This window comes from Scheffersomyces xylosifermentans, assembly GCF_036884685.1.
Source record: "Scheffersomyces xylosifermentans strain CBS 12540 chromosome Unknown RJT20scaffold_8, whole genome shotgun sequence".
NCBI classification, from domain to species: Eukaryota; Fungi; Ascomycota; class Pichiomycetes; order Serinales; family Debaryomycetaceae; genus Scheffersomyces; species Scheffersomyces xylosifermentans.
The window spans coordinates 550,760-572,013 of NW_027042946.1; the positions used below are offsets into that span (position 1 = coordinate 550,760).

The 21,254-nt window shown below is 39.7% G+C and overlaps 10 protein-coding genes across 10 annotated transcripts; 4 read left to right on the plus strand and 6 right to left on the minus strand. All coding sequences in view use genetic code 12, as the record gives it.

Moving 5' to 3' along the window:
- The first annotated feature begins 343 nt into the window (after window positions 1-343).
- Window positions 344-2,792, plus strand: RJT20DRAFT_131251 (uncharacterized protein). The gene has a single exon (XM_064917966.1). The coding sequence runs from the start codon at window positions 391-393 to the stop codon at window positions 2,761-2,763; it is 2,373 nt and encodes a 790-aa protein (XP_064771900.1). The 5' UTR covers window positions 344-390; the 3' UTR covers window positions 2,764-2,792.
- Window positions 2,793-2,878: 86 nt separating this feature from the next.
- PIF1 (DNA helicase) lies at window positions 2,879-5,623 on the minus strand (the record flags this gene model as incomplete). The annotated part of the gene is made up of 1 exon (XM_064918553.1): window positions 2,879-5,623. One exon carries the CDS (start codon window positions 5,621-5,623, stop codon window positions 2,879-2,881), a length of 2,745 nt encoding a protein of 914 aa, XP_064771901.1.
- Window positions 5,624-6,844: 1,221 nt separating this feature from the next.
- On the minus strand, window positions 6,845-9,595 carry RJT20DRAFT_63509 (uncharacterized protein). The gene has a single exon (XM_064921030.1). It carries the CDS (start codon window positions 9,515-9,517, stop codon window positions 6,983-6,985), a length of 2,535 nt encoding a protein of 844 aa, XP_064771902.1. The 5' UTR covers window positions 9,518-9,595; the 3' UTR covers window positions 6,845-6,982.
- Window positions 9,596-10,174: 579 nt separating this feature from the next.
- On the plus strand, window positions 10,175-11,735 carry RJT20DRAFT_131254 (uncharacterized protein). The gene has a single exon (XM_064917967.1). It carries the CDS (start codon window positions 10,538-10,540, stop codon window positions 11,426-11,428), a length of 891 nt encoding a protein of 296 aa, XP_064771903.1. The 5' UTR covers window positions 10,175-10,537; the 3' UTR covers window positions 11,429-11,735.
- On the minus strand, window positions 11,736-12,466 carry SMX4 (U4/U6-U5 snRNP complex subunit). Its single transcript, XM_064917968.1, has one exon. It carries the CDS (start codon window positions 12,379-12,381, stop codon window positions 12,115-12,117), a length of 267 nt encoding a protein of 88 aa, XP_064771904.1. The 5' UTR covers window positions 12,382-12,466; the 3' UTR covers window positions 11,736-12,114.
- Window positions 12,467-12,623: 157 nt separating this feature from the next.
- RJT20DRAFT_63530 (mitochondrial 54S ribosomal protein uL29m) lies at window positions 12,624-13,770 on the plus strand. The gene has a single exon (XM_064921032.1). It carries the CDS (start codon window positions 12,766-12,768, stop codon window positions 13,666-13,668), a length of 903 nt encoding a protein of 300 aa, XP_064771905.1. The 5' UTR covers window positions 12,624-12,765; the 3' UTR covers window positions 13,669-13,770.
- Window position 13,771: 1 nt separating this feature from the next.
- On the plus strand, window positions 13,772-14,635 carry RJT20DRAFT_63529 (uncharacterized protein). The gene has a single exon (XM_064921031.1). It carries the CDS (start codon window positions 14,187-14,189, stop codon window positions 14,556-14,558), a length of 372 nt encoding a protein of 123 aa, XP_064771906.1. The 5' UTR covers window positions 13,772-14,186; the 3' UTR covers window positions 14,559-14,635.
- Window positions 14,636-14,960: 325 nt separating this feature from the next.
- KSR1 (3-dehydrosphinganine reductase) lies at window positions 14,961-15,938 on the minus strand (the record flags this gene model as incomplete). The annotated part of the gene is made up of 1 exon (XM_064915649.1): window positions 14,961-15,938. The coding sequence occupies one exon, from the start codon at window positions 15,936-15,938 to the stop codon at window positions 14,961-14,963; it is 978 nt and encodes a 325-aa protein (XP_064771907.1).
- A 1,561-nt stretch (window positions 15,939-17,499) lies between these two features.
- On the minus strand, window positions 17,500-19,020 carry MRPL8 (mitochondrial 54S ribosomal protein bL17m). The gene has a single exon (XM_064921033.1). It carries the CDS (start codon window positions 18,628-18,630, stop codon window positions 17,866-17,868), a length of 765 nt encoding a protein of 254 aa, XP_064771908.1. The 5' UTR covers window positions 18,631-19,020; the 3' UTR covers window positions 17,500-17,865.
- On the minus strand, window positions 18,953-21,206 carry LPD1 (dihydrolipoyl dehydrogenase). Its single transcript, XM_064921034.1, has one exon. The coding sequence runs from the start codon at window positions 20,763-20,765 to the stop codon at window positions 19,275-19,277; it is 1,491 nt and encodes a 496-aa protein (XP_064771909.1). The 5' UTR covers window positions 20,766-21,206; the 3' UTR covers window positions 18,953-19,274.
- Window positions 21,207-21,254: the final 48 nt, after the last annotated feature.

The window sequence follows — 21,254 nt, forward strand, 5'->3', positions numbered from 1 at the left end:
AACCCACAGATGATACTTTTATTTTACTCTGGTTCATGATGCTACAGCATAATAATCCACAACTATGTATATACGAAGCAAACCGCATAATCTCATAATCCCATTTCCTCATATTCCCATAATCCCATTTTCTCCCAATATCTGATAATCACACAACTGTATCTTTCCATTACCCAATACCCTTAATTCCTATGAATACTAAATTATACAAAACAATATAAAAAATACATCAAACAAAGCAATTTGCAGCCTATTATATTTTATAAGGGCAGCGACGACTTTTGGTGACACAAAACCCCAATATGGTCGCAGACTTCAAAGAGGCCATTTCTTAGTTGACTTATGCCAGTTTAAGTCTGGAATAAGTAGAAGTATAGTCATTATAGGTGGATGATTGGACTTCTTCTACGTAGTAGGGGCCACTTGGGAGGTGCTGGTAAAATATGGAACTTTTCGCCGGTTTGGTTGAGGAGTTTTAGTGGCCATAGACGTACAGTCAGACGAGAACCAAGCTCATCGTATCGAAGTGAAGACTCTGTAGTTGCTTTAAAGTATGATCCCACTCTAAAGGAGGGGGACTTTACTAGTTTCGGGGTGTTTCCATTCTTCCAGAAGAAGCTAAATGACCTCTTGTTGCCAGAAATACAGAAGAAAAAGACTATTCCTGACTACAACGAAGCACCAACTGAAGACCAGAAAAGGATGTTGGCAGTGCTAAACTCTGGCCACAGTTTACTCTTAAAGGGTGGATTTCAAACAGGAAAGACTCTAGCATTGCTTACATATGCTGTAAGTTTGTCACTCTCGTCGACTCCTGATTTTGACTACTTGGAGAAGAAGGGAGCTATACATACGGTTATTGTCGTACCGACGGATGAGCTCGTCCAAAAGTACTATCATTTTACGCAAAAGTTATTAGAAGGGATACTGCCAGATTGTTGCCCAGACGAGCTAATACCTGAAATTTCGAATAATAGAGATAGAACATACACTCTTACAAGAAGACCTCTTGTAATCGATTTTCTTGGAAAAGAGGAACAGTCATATAGTACTGGACATCTTAAAGCTGATGAGAAACCACATATCTTGATAACGACACCTTCTCGGTTGGAATCTTTGTTGAAAGGCGAAGATGAAAGGTTGGGGGAATCCGATTTATTCAACTTGAAGTTTTTCGCCGTTGACGAGATAGATGTGTTCTTAAAGGCATCTCGTATTGACGATTGGCCAGTTGTGGTCCAAGAAGGAAAGAAGAAGAAGTATATCAACAAAATTGAAAAGTTTGTGCAAATCTTGAAAGAAAAGCTGGTAGATAGTTATACTTCAATGCTTATCCGCCAATTGAAACTGGTAGAAAGGAAGCACTTCGAAAATGACCGCTCTATACAACCCTTCAAGTATCATGAGCTTGTGATGGGCACCAAGATTGAAAAGGTAGATGAATATCTTAGCGAGAACTTCTCAGAACAAGTGGTGAAACCTGATGCTGCATTATTGAAGAAACTAGTACGAATCCAAAGAAAGAGATTGTACAAGCCCTTGCAGTATTGTTTCATTGGTCATGAAGAGCATCATTATAAGGAAATGATGAACACAAGATCAAGCTCGAAAGCTGCGAAGGAATATGTGAGCAAAATAAAAGAAATTGAACAGCTGGAATATGACAGCTTAAACGAACTACAAAAGCAATATTGGAATGAAAAATTAAATGAAAAGGGAAGGGATACTCTTACTAGATTTGTGGAGAAAACAATAAGATTCACCAATAGTCAACGAAGATGGAGAGAGCAAGAAAAACAGTTAGTAAATATTGGCAATTTCAAAATCCCAACTAATTACTGCTTAGATGACAAGGGAGCTCGTAAAGGTGACGATAGTGAAAACGTGAATGCTTATTTTTGGAGTATACTGAATGATGGAAAAGTAAGTGCAATAGATGTGACAAGCAATTATGATCGAGCAATGACTTCTACGGAAATGATGAATAAGCATCTTGGGTCCACAGACGGAAATGTCAAGAATTTCGAAAAGTCATACTTAAAGTCAAAATTGAAAAATTTAACGGAGTACGATATGACAGCTATCTATGCACAGTCTATAAATTCTTCCTTGCTCGAATCTAAGAACACTTTAACTCTGGATTCACCATTCCTAATCGTCGTTCCAGATAGCCCCATTAAACTTCTCGAGAGCCTCAATAGTTCTAGTTCCCTGCTTAAGTTTGCAACAATAGAGACATCCTCTTCTTCTTCTATTGACGGGCACTTTATAGCAAGGGCTAGTGATATCCCAGTCGAACATCTAATTGTGACACCCTCTCAGCTTTTAGGACAACACTTAAGCGGTTTATCCAATGTTCTACTAGTTGGCATTGAGAGTCTTCTTCCAGAACTTGCATTTAATGGCAACTCGATGGAATCTGAGAATGTTGCAGGAGTCTTAGAACCTTTTGCTGACCTTGCTTACTTTTATCTTTCAAGATTACTAGTTTCTCCTTCTGGGAAACTGAAGAACATCATATTCACAATTACTGAAAGTTCAACTCCAGAAGATCTAGAAAGACTTAGTCAAATAATTTGTTATAATGATCTTCTTGATCACCTTCTGGTGAAGAGTGATGATAGTAAGTTACCCTTACAAGCCCTTGTTTATAGCAAGCAGGCTATTTTGAAAGAGAAGTTCAAAGCTCCAATCAAAGCTCACAAAGTTACGAAAGTTCGTAAGCGGAAAAAGGTGAGAACTAACAAGGAATCAACTCTATGAAAGAAATATGACGTCTGTATTAATATGTATATAGTTAATTTTTAAATTCTGTATTTGGGCCTCGTGTAAAAACCTTAACAGAAAGTTGTGACTCTATATTGAATTCTACTACTATTTACATGGGAGCAGCAGGTGAAATCAATTGGAAGTTCAAGGATTGTTGTCCCTTCTTCTTTCCAGCGACATCCAGTGCTGTAAGTAAGGTACGGTAAAATTGAATGACCTTTGGGTGTGTTCTTACCTTCGTCTCGTTAAAGTTGAGGACTTGTAAACCACTTCTGGAGACCGCTCTTGAAAGTGCAACATAAGATTGACCATTTTCGAATACATTTCTCAAATCAACTTTTACCTTCGGTAGCGTCTGGCCCTGTGACTTGTGAATGGAAAGGGACCATGCAAGAATCAATGGCAATTGGACTCGTGAAACTAAAACCTGTTGGTTCTCATCTTCTACAGTCCATTGCTCGGGCTCCACCAATACTGACCTAGTGTTGACACCATCAGGCAACAAAAATCTTACTAATGGGTACTTCCTGTTTTTTGAGCTTTCGATGAGGTCTTTTGCAAGACTCTCTTTACGATCTCTATTCATCTTCTCATCTGCAGACAATTGGGAATAAATTTGGCTGTTGAGGCTACTTGTGCTGACTACTTGCCCTTGAGCCTCACTAGAAGGCAACCGAAGCTCGTCATCACTTCTGTCAAAAATATAGTCCGACAGCTCTCCAGCATCCGTTTCAGTTGCTGGAGCTGTCGACTTGAGGTATGTATCCCTATCCATGAAATCCACCACTTGACCTAAAGACCCATTAACCAAAGTCTCATCGTAATTTTTGATACACATTACCTGAGCTCCCTTCTTCAAAAAGAGCTCCATTGGAGCAAGGAAGTTCGATAAAAGATTCTGCCTCTGTACTGCTGGCAATGCACCTCCATCGATCGACTTGTATAGTTCTGGGGTGCCCGGTATTTTTCCTAAGCGGGTGTTGTTGGCTCTGTCAACTTCGTTTCTTGTTGCAAACAATTCGGCAGGTACGATTCCATCTGGACATGGAAGCGGTCTCAGCAACCTTTGGAACTCTTGAATGGTTCTCTCCGAAACCCGGCCATTTCTCATCTCATTAAGCATGTCTATAAAAGTTTGATCGCCCTTTTGACGAAAGATCTCTCTGAGAATAATTGTCTCTTTGATTGTCTCCTTCCAAGCGTAACACTCGAATGAAAAAAATGGCTCTACAGGGGTGCTTAGTTCTGTTCCATCAGGAGCAGTTTTCTTCACAACGGGTGGCAACTGATAGAAGTCTCCACAAACAATTACTTGAATTCCACCAAAGGGAAAATAGTTCTTCCGCACCCTCTTAGCAATCTCATTCAATTTATCAAGGAGATGACCATCTATCATAGAGATTTCATCAACAATGAGAACCTTAGTTGTCATCCACCTGTTAAGAGCTTTCTTGTTTCTGCGAAGTTTCTTTAGAAGATTATCGACTTTATCGTTGGCCAATCCCACACCGGCAAAAGAATGCAAAGTAATACCACCAATATTACAAGCAGCTAACCCTGTTGACGCGGTAACTGCAATTCCTTCCTTGTGCTTATTTCTCAAAGCTTTAATCATAGATCGCAACAAAACTGATTTACCTGTACCAGCAGAACCAGTATAGAAGAGAGATTCACCATTAAGCGCTTGATTCAAAACATACTCCTGTTCTGCAGAAAGTAATATTGGTTTAACATTCTTTGTGAACTCGCCTGATTCCTCGCTGAAGTCTACAACTGTAGGCTTCTGAGTAGCTAATTGTATACTGGGGTAAAATGACGCACTCTTACTTGAGGATGAAGCACTTTTAGAAAAGTTACGTGCCATATTGAGGTTTTGCTGCTGGGGTACCTTGTTCGAAAAAGAATTGAGTATCAGTGCCGCGCTCGTTGACGTAGGAGTCTTGAAGGTATTTGTCGAGACTTTTTCAATGATTGGAGGTATTCCTATTAAGACTTCCAGCGATTTGTTAGCGTCCACTGTTCCCTTCTGTGGTCTAGTTTCTTCATGGTGGTTCTGCAGTTTGCTCTCTACCTGACTGAGATGTCTCTTTGATTGTGATTTTATTTCCTTAATAGGAGAAGAGGCTTGTCTTTTGGCTGGTGATGAATGGGGGCTGGACGCGACGAAAAGGGCTTCCTGTTTCATCTGCGGTTTTTGAATAGGTGATAGCGCGTGTTTTGCTGCTGCCTGTAAGATTTCCTCATCATCATCACTGAAAAGGAATGTGTCACTCTCTATACCTGAGTCGTTAGGAGACAGTACTGCTTTACTGTCTATCTTGTCTGCAAATACAGTTGCTGCTATTTCCAGTTCATCATTCTTGAAGTTTACACAATCATTCTCTTTCTTCGTTACTCCATTTCTCTTCGTATCAGCTTTAGTTATAGACGGAGCGATCTTTGGTCTGTTGCTTGAGTTCAGCGACTGATTTCTTTCTTGACTTAAATCTGAGTCGAAAGAAGAATTGAAATCAACATCTTCTATTGACTGGATCACGGAAGGATCCCTTTCAAGGCGATCTTGTCGATGTGAATAAACAAACTGTTTGGCTACGGAAGACTGTGACATATTGATAGGTTCTTTGGTCTTCTTACCTTTCGAACCTTGTTTACGCGTTTGTCTAGTACTCTTGGACTTTCTAGAGTCTCTGTCTCTTGGCGACGATGCCAGAGAACTGAGGGACGATTTAGAAGCTGACGTGAGAACTGAAGTTGCAAATGTTCTAGTGGAAAGCAGCGAGGCCAAAGATGGGTGATTGAGTGCAATCCAGCGTTTGGATAGGTATGGGTATATGGATGAAATACCACGATTCATGCGTCTTCTGAGCAGTGCTGTGGAGACGGAGTTAGGGGACGTGTGTAAGGGCCCTTTTTCGAGTGATCTGGTGATGACAATTTGTTTCTTGAAGTGGGACGACCAGATGGAGTTTAATATGTTTGCAGAATACCACGGATAGCCCAGTTTTTCAATCGATTGATATGTAGATATAGCGATAGATAGTCAGGTAATTACGAATCTATGGATATACCCGATGGGTGAGTCGTAATCGAGAAATTGGAAGGGGGCAAGATTCCTAATTTGTTGTGGATTCAATCTCGATTCTGTTTCGATATACAGTTCCTAGCTGTTCCCTTATATAATATCGACTCAAAAGTGAGATCGACGCCTATCTTCTTGCTAATGTGTAGCCGTTATTAGCAAAGAAACCACTGGCGTCTAAATGATAACATCTCTCATTTACAGCCAAATTTGGCTCTGTTTATGTTTCTGTATACAAATGATGAGCATTTGTTAGGACGCGCACAGTGTCATAATTTATTGTCGCAAGGAGGTTAACAAGACAGAATAGAGGAGGAGGAGGAGGTAGAGAGGACGGAAGAGATGATGGAAGAGAGGAAAGGAGGTATCCAGAATGGAAGAGGAGCAGTGCATAATGAGTGAGGTTAAGGACAACGACAAAATACGAGAAGAAAACTGTGTTGTTTTGTAGGACTGTTAATTTTGCATTATGTAATGGTTCTTTCAATATGAGTAAGTATCAAGTAATCCTTATATATATAAAGAAAGGTAACAGAGAAAGATATATAGCTATAAAATTGTACTATTTATTTTTATCTCTCTGTCTATATCTCTCCAGACTTAACGTGGTGTTTCCAGTCTCTAATCCAGCTCTTACTAAGTTAAAGACTCCCTTCCTTAACTAAACCATCCCATTGTCTGGAATCAATCAGAGGTTCCATGTGTCGCATAAAAACAAGACAATCAATTTGCGACACACCATACCATATGTCGGTATTGCTTAGTAGAATTTGTAGTCCCAGAAAGACTTATTTTATTAATTGCAATGTCGAATCTATTCAATTGAACCAGTTGCTTTCCATTATCCTGCCGGTATAATTACCTAACTATTAATAATTACTGAAATGAAAATTACACCATAAAGAGCATCTTCAAATTAAGAGAAGCTCACTTGTGAATTGACCAAAAGATCATAAAAGACGCCATTATATTACCTGGAACGTACATCTTACCAGATACCTAAATCTTACCAGGAACCTATATAGTACCAGGAACCTTTATATTCCTAAAACCTTGGTAATACCAATGATTCAATCACACTAATACCTTGTGGCGTATTGAGAGCTCCTTCCAATAGTACTCCTCTCTTGGCACCTAATTCCTGTTGGCACCAATGGCCCAGCCCAACCCAGAAACAAAGAGGTTTGACAACTTCTCACTAGCATTGTTGGTCGTTGTAGTGGCATCATTGAGCAAATCATTCGCCAAGGCGCCAATATTCTCAGTCACATCATATTGGGCATTTCCATGGTCAAAGGTCAGAGCTTTGGCAACTTCTGCATCTGTGTAGTGCTCTTCAATTTGTTCATTTACTCTTTCCCATTGCTTTATGATTACCTTGCTATTGTCCGAAGTGGATTCAGTAGGACGCAAGGTTTGCAATGTTCTCGACAAGATCTCACGCTGCTTACAGAGAATTTGAATTTTCTCATTCTCTTCCTCTGCAGTGGGATTCTCATCAAACCATGAGGGTGAAACGTACTTTCCTACCTGGTAGAAAGTCAACCAAATGTCATTCAAGTTAGTGTCGCTTTGTATATAATGATCAAATAACTCCATAGTTTGAGTATACGCGAACTGGAAGTTGTTAGATGCCAATGATGATTCTATACATGCTGACTTCAACCGATTAAAATAATGGGTATCAGACTTCTGTTCCAGGTCGTTGAAGAATAACAACAAGTCGTTCAAGATCTTATATAGTTTTTCAAATGCTAAGAAGGATTTTGGATTCTGTTCAAGTATCAAGGTAACCAAATCAAGTGGTGTTGAATGCTCATCATCCGGAAACTTGCCCACATTACCAAATGTGTTCACAAGTTGATAAGGCGTGAATGGCTTGTTTCTCTCGACAGAGATTCTAAAATTTTTGATATTGTTCACTGCTTTCAACAAATGCTTTATGCGAATGATCTGCTCTTTGTTTTCCTTGCTTAACTCAGGGTCAGTTGTCACGCCATCAAAAAGCCTGATGCAACTTGTTGCATCTTTGAGTTTTCCTATCTTATCGTTTAAATTAGATGCACTATTGAAAGATTCCCAGAACTTTTCCAAGACAAATTCAAAGTAGATATTTACAGGTAACTTGAATTCTTTTGTAGCATACAACTCTTCAACGACATCAAATAAATTCGAAAACAAAAGCCTTTCAAGAATAATCTCCTTCACCTTCAATTGCTCTTCTTCGTGATTGCCGACAAATTTTCCGTAGAATAATCTCACTGACTCTAAAAGCTTCGTGTAGTTGCTTGCATTTACATTGGCCACTATCTTTCTTATCTCCTTTGCTTTGTCTTCTGGATCATTATTGTCCTGGCGATTTAGATACAAATATTTTGAGATAGTGAGCTTATTTATTGGGTACAACTTTCGGCACGTTTCTATTATTTCGTTCAAAGTTGCAATAGAACTGCCTGTAGGCTCAAAGACAGGTCTTAATGGATTCACTTCGCTATTGACAAACTCGTTAACCGAACTTGAATGCGGTATTTCTGAGAATTTTATCTCAATGTTCAATGGTTCCTGTTCAGTTGAAGTTAATGACAAGGTATCTTTGATTGTGTCATAGATTTTAATGACCTCTATGGAAGTTATTTTCTCGGAATCCTCGTGGAAGATTGCATAATAGTAGGAGCTAGCAAGGAAGTACTTGATGATCTCACTGAAGTCTTGGAACTCTATTCCAGGAAACTGAATGATTGAATGGATGACCTTATTCCAAAGAACATATTTTTTCGATGGAGAGCCTTCAAATTTCGTTTCTTTGGAGCTAAATAACCAGTTAAGCAATGGTGTAAAGTCTTTTTTGTAGTAAACGATTAAAGGAAGTATAACATGGCTCATCCAATTACCGGTGGCCAACTTGTCACTATAAGCGTTCCTATTAAGCGGATTTATCAAAGCTTCGAATTGATTCGAAAATGATCCAAGTCGTATAAAATCGTTGAGACTTACGTGCTCTCCGTTAAGAGACCCATAATTATCCCAGTAATAACTGTACAGTTTAATTAGACCATTGTACCATTTGATAAATGGTGGGTAGCTTTCAGCGACTTGAAATAATGGTGATAAACTGTGAACGTCATTCACATATTTCGATGCCTGGAAGGTTTTAGCTTGCACAAACCTGAATATTGTTTCCTGGCGGTAGTCAGAGTTTTGTGTAGATTCTGAATCATCGATTACTGTCAGTTGTAATTGGTATGCTTGTCCATTAGTATCGTTAAGTATATCAAATGCAGTTTTCTGTACGGAAACTTCGTTGGAAATGCTCGTATGGGTTTCCTTTGAGATCCAGTTTGCAAATTCTTCGAGATCGTAATCAAAAGATTCTAGGGAATTCTTGTCGTCATCATTGTCTCCTTCTACGAACACTTTGAGCAACTTTGCTATATACTGTATGTTCTCTGATGAAGGCGTCGTATAAACAAGCAAAACATTCAAGATGTTTTCCGATCGCACATATGTTAAAGATGGATACCTTTCTATAATGTTTCGGAGCTTTCTGAATATGTCTATTACTTCATTTCGGCGGTTGCCTGATCCATTTCCAACCAGAGAAGCAAGAGACAGAACCACAGCGATATAGATCTTGCCGTCGGAAATTGATTCAATGGCCGAGTCTGACATCGTATCTGGTATTTAAGTATGTGCTGGAGTACTTTTCTGCTCGTTAGAACTATTTCTTATAGTACTTTTCCTGTGAAATGTATAACCTTTAGGTGTCGTTTTAAACATCGTTAATTTGAAAAATGAAGAGGTGGTTGGTAGAGGGGTCACGTGATTTTCGTGGGCTAGTGGGTGGTGGAGGGTGTTATTTAAGATGGTCTGTTAGGGACTGTTTTGGAGAGTGTTAGTGTAGAGATGGTGATGCTGGAGACTGTGTGTATGTGTTCTTTTTGGAGCGTTTTTCTTTGTTCTTAATCCCTAAATTGCTGTTACGATCATACTCTGTCTTTCTTTGCAAAGTTCTTAGTAGAAGTGATCGCTATATATATTGAGGCGCTACCATGTAGTGTATTATACTTCAGGTTGCAGGCAACTTTGATGCAGCCTTATGATCGTAAAAGGTGGAAGTTGTGATTCGACATTTGTCAGTAATGGAGTTGGAGTCAAAGAAATGCATGTCGTAGAGTTATTATCTTTTTTTTTTTTTCAAAATGGGGGAGTTCCACATCTTTCGTTCTCTTTTTCACAATTTGTCATTACCATTTTACGTGCTAGAAAGGCCTTTTTTCAGTAACTTCTATTAAATCTCCTAATATATTGCCTTGGGTATTTCATGTTCAATATTTTTATTTTAGATATTTCATTGATGAGCTCTCAATCCGTATATATTCATTTCGTCTCTCCTCGTCGCCCGTTTCCCTTTATTCAAACGATAATAGCATAACAATGTCTTCTTACAAAAACTTCTACGGCATTTTCACCCTCTTGCAACACCTTCTACAACACCTTCTTTCCATGGATGTCATCGCTACCATGTGTTCAACACTTGTTCTAGGCGTCTACGCAGGAATATCAGAAACATCAAAAAGCTCAACTTTTCAACTTAACTATTGATGATAACTGGTATGTTCTTCTTCAATATTAGAGGAATCTTTGTATTGGTAGGTACTATTTTAAGGTATATATTGTGTGTAGGTAGTAATGTCATTTGTAAATACGAAACAACAACGTCTCATCGACGACTCTGTGACAAACCATGTCAAGTACTATGACAAAATCACTAGTCAATACCTTAAATTGAGACAAGATATATTCCAATTGAATACCGCTATAACGAAGCAGCTAGCAGAAGAGAATGTAGTCTCGGACCAGAACAAGATCAGTGTATTTCAATTGCGTTTTGAGCTTGACAAGACGATCGAGGCTTACACGATTCATTTAAACGAGCTTTCAAGGAACCTCACAGTAAATAAGAATATCAAACCACCATACAGACATGACGCTAATGTGGCATTCAAGGCATTACAGGAAAAGGAAGAAACGCTCACAAGGGAGATCAAGGAGTTGATAGAAGTACAGAAACCAAGGCTTGATAAAATGACGCTTTTGGCCAAGAATTTCGAAGTAAACAGCAAAAGCTCTTCAGCCAGAGCCATGAACCCATACCGACTCAAGGAAAGAAAGCCAAATGTCGAAGGCAAAGACACCGACGTTGACTTGAAGAACTTGATTTTTCTGTATGATGATATTAAATCGCTTTTTGGAGATACCACAATCAGTTTCGAAAACGACCAGGGTGAAAGCTTTAATATTAAAAACTACGTGAACCAACAGTTGGTCAACGGAAAGATCTTTGAGAAGTTGGATGACGAGAAATATTATTACAAATTGCATAGATCACAGCTCCATGATATCTCTGGAAAAACGTCAATAGGACACTATGATAAATTGATAGACAATACCATAGAAGAGATAACTCTGCTTGCACGTCAAGGCAAGGAAACCAGGGAAAATTGGAATAAGAATGCTGATAAGTTGGCGAAGATCAAGGCACTCTTGGATGAGAGTGATGATGTGGAAATGGCTATATAGCGGGATGATTTAGCACAACACTATAATTGGCAATTGTATGAATCTGATTTATTCCATTAGAACCATATTGAATCGTCACTTAAAAAGTTGCATATTCAATAAAGTGAAAAAAATTCTGACATGGATATTATACTTTTAGGCATTGAAATAGTGGTTATCCAAAGAATCCAGAAAAGATGAACAATTAAAAAGCAAAATTCAGAAACTTGACATGATAAGAGGAGCACCGACAAGGAGGTCAATGAACCATTGGTTCTACCTTATCTACAACGGTCTTTTTTCTAAATTATATTTATAGAATACAACTAAGGTTCTTAGCTAATAAGTTATAATGTACAAGTTGGCATGAGTGCTCATGCAATGATAATTTGACAAGAGCAAGAGACTCTTACTTTAATTGTCATTTCGTCCGATCTCTACTCCCAAAGATGTGTGACCATGAGTCTAGTAGTAGTAAAACTTTGAAAATAACTGCCATTCGATATGCAATTGACAATTTGTGTATTCTTTGAATCCATGAAACGATGGTAATATAGAGATCGTTTCTCTATTCCCTCCATTCCAATGGGTTCTAAATTAAGTCAGCTTCACAATTTCATAATCAACTCATTGTCTTCCATCATTCTCCCTCCTTTTACTCCAATCGAAACGCTTCTCTGCATCCTCTCTTCTTTCTTTCAATATGTCTATTCTGCTATAGGGCTGATCAAAATCACGGAATCACCTCTTACAAACACCATTTCGGTCTTCTTCACGGTTGGTTCTTCGTCTCCCTCCGAGTATATGAATTCCTGGGCCTCGCTCAATACCATGTTACAGTGGGAGTCGTATCCTTGGAGTCTTCCCTTCATTTCACGGGCTCCTCTGAGCTTGACCAACACGAACTCGTCGAGCTGGAAACGGATCAAGTCAAGCGGTTCTTGTTGCTGTTGTTCGGTTCTAACGGTGGACATGCTATCTAGTATGTATTATGAGTGTAATTTTGCAATTTTCACGCTATGCTGCCTTCTAAAGTATACTGTAATCCTATGTTTTACCGTTCTCTTGTGGTAACCATTCACTTTGTTAAAACTGAAAAAAACCAAAATTCGATATGGATGTCGTAATGTCGCAATGTCGCCTCACTTTCACCAACAGACATGCGACAGAACGTAATTCTGTGCGACATTTTATGTGTTTGAAATGTCGATCAATTTAAATGTCGTTCCATGGTTGTGTCGCATGTCGCAGTCTCAAAAATTTTCAATTTTTCACTTTGTTAAGTTAACGGTCTCATGAAGTCAAAGGTGTGATATTAGACGATATAGGGCCAGTTTTTGTTAGGTAAGGGTCGTACAATGAGTATGAGAATACCTGTAAGAACACTTCTGAGCTGTGTGGCCAACTTGGCTAGAGCCAAAAAACTCAGTTTCGGTGATTTGAGTAAGGTACAGTTGAGAGAACCTATTGTCCCCACGCATAAGAACTTCGATGTATCGCCAGACCATCCGTTATGGGCATTCTTCCCAGAAGGTAACAAGAGCGAGTCTGCTCTCCGTGGAAGCGACGAGGTAGAATTAAACTCTAGAGAATGGACTTTCCCGGAATTACGCCGGAAATCGTTCGAGGACTTACATAGATTGTGGTACTTGACGTTAAAGGAACGTAACATATTGGCCAGAGAAGTGCGTTTGGCCGAAGCCTTGAGATACTCAAGAACACAGCAGCACGAGGCACTCGACGAAAAGTTGGTCACAGTACAAAAGAGAATTAAGCAGGTGTTGCTTGAGAGACAAGTGGCCTACGAAAGAGTCCAGACATTTACTGAACAGCAACAAGCCTACTTGGCAGAATTTGAAGAGAGGTACTTAAACGCTGGTGCCGATGAAATAGTGTCATATAATGAGAAATTGGTCAGATTGCAGTATGCTCTCTTTGGAATCCAACCACAATTACAAGACTACAATCTTGAGGAGGATATCAATATCAAGTTTGTCAATGGATTGTCATACGTTTCCAACTTGAAGCTCAAGAGATACTTGGACAGGAACCCTAACGTAGCGAAGACTTTCGAATTACCCTTGAACGGAGTTGTAGAGGAATTGCCATTCTTATTGAGAGGCGTAGATGAGGCTGTTGAGGAGGTCCAAGCTTTGAGAGAGTCTGGCGAAAATGTCAAATTGGACAAGATCCAAGTATTCCCATTCTTGAGAAGTGCTCTTGCTAATGCTATTGAACAGGAGCAACAGGAGTTCCAGTGAACGCTTTCATTCATTCTGCTGAATACCAACTATACATAGTATCCCATCTGTACATATATAACCATTTGCATAATACTTAGCAACTGTAGAGAAAGTAATAGCAGCCATGTCTATTACGATATACTATAGACAGTATTCTGATATCTGTAGGCATATACACTGTTCATCCAAAAAGCTTCCAAGAAGAGAAAAATTTCTAAATTTTTTCCAAATCGTTCCAAACCCCCAGCTGTTCATTACCATCTCATAAAAATCATACTTCTCCACCAACCATCGTCTTCATATCTTAACATTTCCCATACCCTTCACCATATACCTCCACTAACAAAACAACTGCAAAATGGCAAAATCCCGAAAACTGACAAATGCGACATGCGACATCGAACCCGTCAAATCACCAATCGCACGACATTTCCACCTCGACCGCCATTTTTCAGGATTCTTCAAGAAGATGAAAGACGGTGACTTTGATGGTATAGCACGGGTATATTCATAATAAACGTAGAATAATTGTAATAATGGGCGGTAGAATCCACGGTTTCCTCGGAGGAGTTTTGTTGACATCGGCATTTGCTTATTATACGGGTGAATATATCAAGAAAAATGAACAGTTCGTCTCTAATCAATTGAGAACCACCAACCATATCATAAATAACCGAATCCTTACGGACACCGATTTGCTCAAGGAGGCCGTGCCCAAGAGCTCGCACATAACAGTCACACAGCGTCCAAGTTTCGGCGAAACATGCAAGGATATCTGGAACGACGAGATTATCACAATGGTCAACTGGGTGTACTCCATTAACTGGTATCAATTCGGACTCACCGTTGACAAGAAGCTCTTGGAATTGGCCGACAAGGTTGCCTCCAGTGTGAGTGAAAAGAAGTAGGAGAATCAGGGAGAAGAATGTATATTATATATTAAGCATAGTCAATATGACGCCATGAAAAGAAGAGCATTGATATCAATGTAGAGCGTAGATGATAGACGTAGGCAATTAGCAAAGACAGTATTGTAGAAATTGAAGTGATTGAGTGGATAGAAATATCTTTAAGTGGGAACTATCACATTATGGGCCATGGCTAACTAAGAATGAAGCTGTCAATTGAGCCTTTATCTGAGCTTAAATTTCATTAAGTTAACTTTACGTCTTTTGAACCATTTTATGGTAATCATAGTACTGTGCCATTTCGCTATTTATAAGTATCAATTGCTGGCTAAATATGATGTATGCTTCTTCCACTGTCTTCATTAAATGCACTGAGTAAGTGCTCTATTTCAAATTTCATCCCTACTTATCCTTGTTAGACTCCTCGACTTCCTCAATTACAGTTACCGGCTTCTTCCTATTGTCGAAGTACTTGGCGATGTCCCTGAAGACAACCCAAAGTGCTATCGGCTCCACAATCAGGAATATCAAACTCATAATAACCTGGAAGAATCCCCAACATCTAGGTAACGTGCCTAGCACGGAGCTACCTAACAACCAACCTACGAAATCGGTCGTGACAGTATCGTATCCTTTGCTCAACTTGTCCAACACAATCTCCGCACACTCGTCACCGCCAATGGCAACACTTGGTCCCTCGATGGTCTTCGTTATTTCAGGCTTGGTTTTCTGTTCCTCGGTGTATCCCTCACTCTGGAAATTTCCTGGAAAGACACAACTTACTCTGTAATTGTATGGACCCAACTCTTGACGGAGAATGAGTGATAATGACTGGATTGCTGCTTTCATCGGAGCGTATTGGGCATATCCTATGAATGGGAAGAAACTGACTACCGACGAGAATAATATTATATGTCTTTTCTTGTACTGTTTAATTGGAAGTTCGGGATTTGCAGCTAAAACCTGTTTAAAACCGGTGTGAACTACATTAACGGCAGTATTATAGTTGACGGTGACACCACTCAGGATTTCTTCTCCCGAGAGATCATTGAAAAGCTTGGGAATGGACGATCCAGCACAGCAGAAGATGAAGTCAGGATCTTGATTTCGTTGTACGATTTCATCCCAGAGCTTAACACAGTTGTTGTAGTCGGACACATCACAGGCGATATAGGAAGCCGTAGCTCCGTTGGTTTCTCCGACGGTGTTCTGAATCCTCTTAACTTGCTGCTGGAGTCTTGGCGCCGTTCTGGCGACAAGGATCACGGTGCAATTCTGTTGATAGAGCTTGAGTGCTATTTCGACTCCTAGACCCTGAGAAGCACCTACTACGAGGGCTGTTTTGCCGTTTGGCTTGAAATGAGATTTAGAAAACCACATAGTGATGAAATTGGGTTCGCTGCGGAGTGTTTTGCTACCTTTAACTGGTACTTTTCCTGTGCCAAATACCTTTAATCACGTCGATAACAGAAGCAACCACTTGGTTGTAAAAACTGATTTCTGGCTTTTCTGTCAAAGCGCTCTTTGGTTCCAGAAAAAAGTGTGTGTGTGTGAATGTTTTTGGGAATGTGTTAAGAAAGAAGAAAGGCTGCAAATGGAGAAGGAGGGTGGTGAGTAGAGAGGGAAGATGTAGTAGATGTGTGTTAGTTCGTTTGATGTGTGTGTGTAAGGATAGATGAATGAAGTGGTGTTGTGGGTGGGTTGAATAGTGATGGTGTAGCAGTATTTATTATGTACCTGGTATATGTAGTATATTTGAATTTTGATGAGGATTTATGTTTATGTGAAATAGGTATATATGCGTATTTAAGGGTGTGTCTGAATAGTGATGGTGTTAAGAACTTAGAATATATGTGTATTTGAAGGTGTATCTGTGTAGTGACGGAGTGAGAGTGTTTATGTAGATACATATATATGTATATATGTATCTGAGGGTGAATGTGTGTGACGGTGTAAGAGTATATATGGTTTATGTATAAATATAAGGGTATATAGTTATGGGTGTATTTGACAGTGTATCTGAACAGATGTAACACTATTTATGGTTTTTAGATGAGTATGTCTAATAGATACGGTGTAGGGTTTATGGAATATGTATATTGTTAAGGGTATATGTTTAAATGTAAGGGTATATGTATTTGTAAGGGTAAATGTTCATATGTGTTTGTGAGGGTGTGTCTGTTATGCTCTAAGAGTATTTATGGTTTATGAATAGATATTTCTGTGTATTTGTGGTGTATCTGAATACTAACGGTGGAACAGCATTTATGGTTTATGTATGAATGATTTGCTATGAAAGAGTATTTACGGTACAAGGTAGTGCTACTAGTAGGGGGAATATCTTTGGTAAGCATTTAATTAGTTATTTACGGTATATGAATAAATCTTCGTTTATGGACATGATATATATTAGTGAATCAATTTGAACTGACATTAGTATATGGATATATTTTTATCTGTAATTTATATGTAGATTTATATGGGCGGTCAACTCTAAGTATTTTATATAGTCGCCTCTTTTTTTGATTATTATATTCAAGTATATCTCTATTTATATGTTCATTATCCAAACCCATGTATTATACATAATCTCATGATCAAAAATCTTATCATACCCAGTGGTCACCCTTATAAATGGTTCTAAAGCAAGTTAATTCTATTTGTTATATGCCATCGTTAAATATTTCCATATTCTACCTTGACAGTGATAGAAAATATAATGATTTCATTATATTAACCTATTCGAGATGTGCAAGTGCAGCAAAGTGTGATGAATCAGAATTTTATTTTTGACCGCCAGTTTATCGTTGAAGTTACATACGACAAGTCATGATATAATTGCTAGTGAGAGGTTATTAAAAGGGAAGCAAAATAAAAGAAGCAAATAGAGAGCTATGTGGAGAATCCTCCAAATATAATTTTGCACCCTTTGAGAGCTCATTCTTTGACTTCTCCCGATACCTCTATATCTTGGGTTGAGGATGTCTTCCAGTTAGTTCTATTTCAACGATATCAATCACTTCTACCGTTCTACCATCTCATCTACATACCCACTTTCTACTTCCCATTGACATTGACTACTGACCTTATTCGGCACTACCGTTTCATCTTGACCCACTATCAGTGTAATTCTTAAGTATATTAAATCCATCGTCCTTGTCTCTTCATACATTAATATCTACAAATCCTACTTCTTGACTCCTTCCTATCCTTTTAAACTACTATTATTGTCCTCTTTCAATATTATTGCTATGTACAATGCTGAGTATATATATCTACACTAATGCTACGACAACCACTTCCTTACTTACTCCTTGGCCAAAAAAGGCGATGGAGGAATCACAGACTCTCCACTCTCCTGCTTCTGTCTAGGCTGTGTCTTAAACTTCTTGGAAGCCAACAAAGTTCCAGAAAGAGAGCCTCCGTAATATTCCAAGTTAGTTGGCAAATTCTCCAAGTTCTTCTTAGCGGCTTCATCCGTCACAGATCCGGTTTCTGGATCGTATTTGAAAAATTCCACCTTACAGGTCTCTACAGCTTCGGCAAATGCTTCTTCTCCACCCTTTCTGAACTTAGTTAACTTGTTGACGTTAAGTTGGGTGATATCGTCTAATGGGAGGTTTTGCAACTGCAATCTGGCCACGATTTTGGCAGTGAACCAGAACTTTACCTCATATTCGGAATCCACAAGTTCTATCACCGACATTGGCGCCTTATCTTCTCCTAATCTTGGCTCTAATTTGATGATACGTGTGAAACCACTTCTTCTTGTAGGATACCTCTCGGCCAACTCTTGTATGATCTTTCCACCCACTTCAAACTTGTCGGGCGGCTGTAAGTAATTCAATGCTCTGTTCAGCACGATTCTCTGGTTCAAGGGTATTTCTTGCGAGATCAGCTCGTTGGTCTTAAGAGCGTCGGCAAGGAACGCTTCTATCGTTGGTTGTGCTCGTTTGGCCTTAGCTCTAGTAGTAACTATGTACTCGTGGCGGATCAAATTGGCACACAAGTTTTTGTCGATCAGCTTGGCATGACGGGCCACATTTGCGTGGAACTTCTGTAACGCAGGCATCTCTACTTATTGTGCTACACCAGCTTGAACAGAAGAACTCTCCACCATCAAACCCGTTTTTGGACTGAAGAATTTTGTACGAAAAATTTTGAAGACAATGTCGCATTTTGAAAAATGTGTGCATATTCGTGCGACATTGTCGATTGCAAAATGGGATGTTAGTGGTGATGGTGGGGTATAAGTGGTTGGTTGTATATATATTTAAATGTGTTTGTGTATGTGTCTGTTTGTGTGCATTTGAGAGTAAGTATTTGATGTTTTCAGAAACTGCTTTGTTCTTTTTTACCAGTTTGAAATTGAAGTTTACAATTTATATATGTGATGCTTTGTGTGGTGTTATACTTTTCACTCGCATAGTAATGGTGAATATTATAATAGTATTCTTAATATGTATTCTTACTTATGAATACGAAAAAGATACCATCCATACAAATAGAATCTACGCTTTCTATTGATTCAGTTTCAACATGAAAATCTCTACACTCTCTCAAAATTCTCAATGAACGTTACATATATTTAGTGTATACTTTTCAGCCATATCCGGCTTAATAAATTAGTGCACTACGGACTATATTACTAGTCCTCAGTTACTGGCAGGATTGGCGATCTAGTCGGCTTTAGTCCTCTAGTTACCTCAACTCCTCTTAGAAGTTAATTGGCTTGTCAAAGGTGGACAAAGCAGCCTCCTTGAATGCCTCAGACAAAGTTGGGTGGGCGTGACAAGTTCTGGCAATGTCCTCGGTGGAAGCACCGTATTCCAAGGCCAATCCACCTTCAGCAATCATCTCACCAGCGTTTGGACCGATGACATGGACACCCAAGACTCTTTGGGTCTCGGCATCAGCAATGAACTTGACAAATCCGTCAGTGTCCAAGTTAGTCTTAGCTCTGGAGTTGGCAATGAATGGGAACTTACCAACCTTGTACTTGATTCCTTTTTCTTTCAATTGTTCTTCGTTAAGACCAACCCAGGCGACCTCTGGGTGGGTGTACATGACAGATGGGATGTTAGCGTAGTTCACATGACCGTGACCGTGCTTGATGTACTCGGCAGCAGCGATACCTTCCTCTTCGGCCTTGTGGGCCAACATAGGACCGAAAGTAACATCCCCAATGACTCTGATGTGTTCGTGCTTGGTTCTGTATTGGTCGTCAATGACCAATCTTCCCTTGTTGTCCAACTCTAATCCGGCCTTTTCCAAGTTCAAGCCCTCGGTATAAGGTCTTCTACCAATGGCAACCAACAAGACATCGGATTCCAATTCTTCCTTCTTACCGGACTTGACGTCTTCGACCTCGATCTTGACGACATCACCTTCTCTGACACCCTTGGTGACCTTTGTTCCGAGCTTGAACTTCAAGCCTTGCTTAGCAAGCAACTTCTGGGTAGTCTTTGCAACTTCAGCATCCATACCGGCACCGATGGCATTTTGGAACTCAATGACGGTGACTTCGGAACCAATTCTGGAGTAGACAGAGGCCATTTCAAGACCAATGATACCACCACCGATGATGGACAATCTCTTTGGAATTTCCTTGAGGGACAAAATACCAGTAGAGGTAACGATTCTCTCTTCGTCGATTTCGATACCTGGGAATGGGGTTGCTTCGGAACCGGTAGCAACGATGATGTGGTCGGCTTCAACCTCGTGGGCTTCAGAGCCATCGATTGGAGTAACAGCAACCTTGTGTTCATCGACAAACGAACCGGCACCCTTGATGTAGGTGACCTTGTTCTTCTTAAAAAGCATCTCAATACCGCCGGTCAAGGTCTTAACGGCCTTGTCCTTGGCAGCCATCAACTTGTCGAAGTCAACAGAGACCTTACCGTCAATGGCGATACCTCTGGTCTCAGCTTCGTGGACGATTTGGTGGTAGAGATGGGAGTTGTTCAAGAGAGACTTGGATGGGATACATCCGACATTAAGACAGGTTCCTCCCAAGGCACCACGCTTCTCAATACAGGCGGTGTTGTAGCCTAATTGAGCAGCCTTAATGGCTGCTACGTAACCGCCAGGTCCACCACCTACAACCAATACATCGTACTTGGTGGAGGCGTTTCTGACGAATTGGGCGAAGCGGGCGGATCTAATGGCCGATTGGAGTCTGGGGGCTGCTGTGGAAGTTCTCAACATGATATACGGTGGCTTCTGGAGGTTGATTCCTGGATCTGTGTGGAGAAGAACCAGTGGTTGTAAATCGGATTTTTGGAGGTTTTCAACAAAATTCGAAAATGCTTCACTCCTTTCCGAGAGTCGGAAGTGGGTGTGAATCGGGGGTACTGAGAAGAGAGATGGCGAGGAAATAATAATATAATGGTCGGAAGTGCGACACGGTTTATATTTTGAGGTCTTGTTGGATGGGTGGGTATATTATAGTGTGTGTTTTATATGGTGTTTGTTGTATGGTTATGATTCTGTCTTTTTTTTTTGAGTTAGTTATATGGTTCCTAGGTAGATACGGTGGACAGGTACAAGAACAAGGAATAGTATAGAAAAAGTGAAATGAATCAGTAGTGAAGAGGGTGCTGTATCAGTATTGTAGAGAGTTCTGGAACAGTGCGAGAATTTTTTTTTTTTTTGGTCTTTACTTTCTGAGATATTTCAGTGGATGGATGGTAGGTG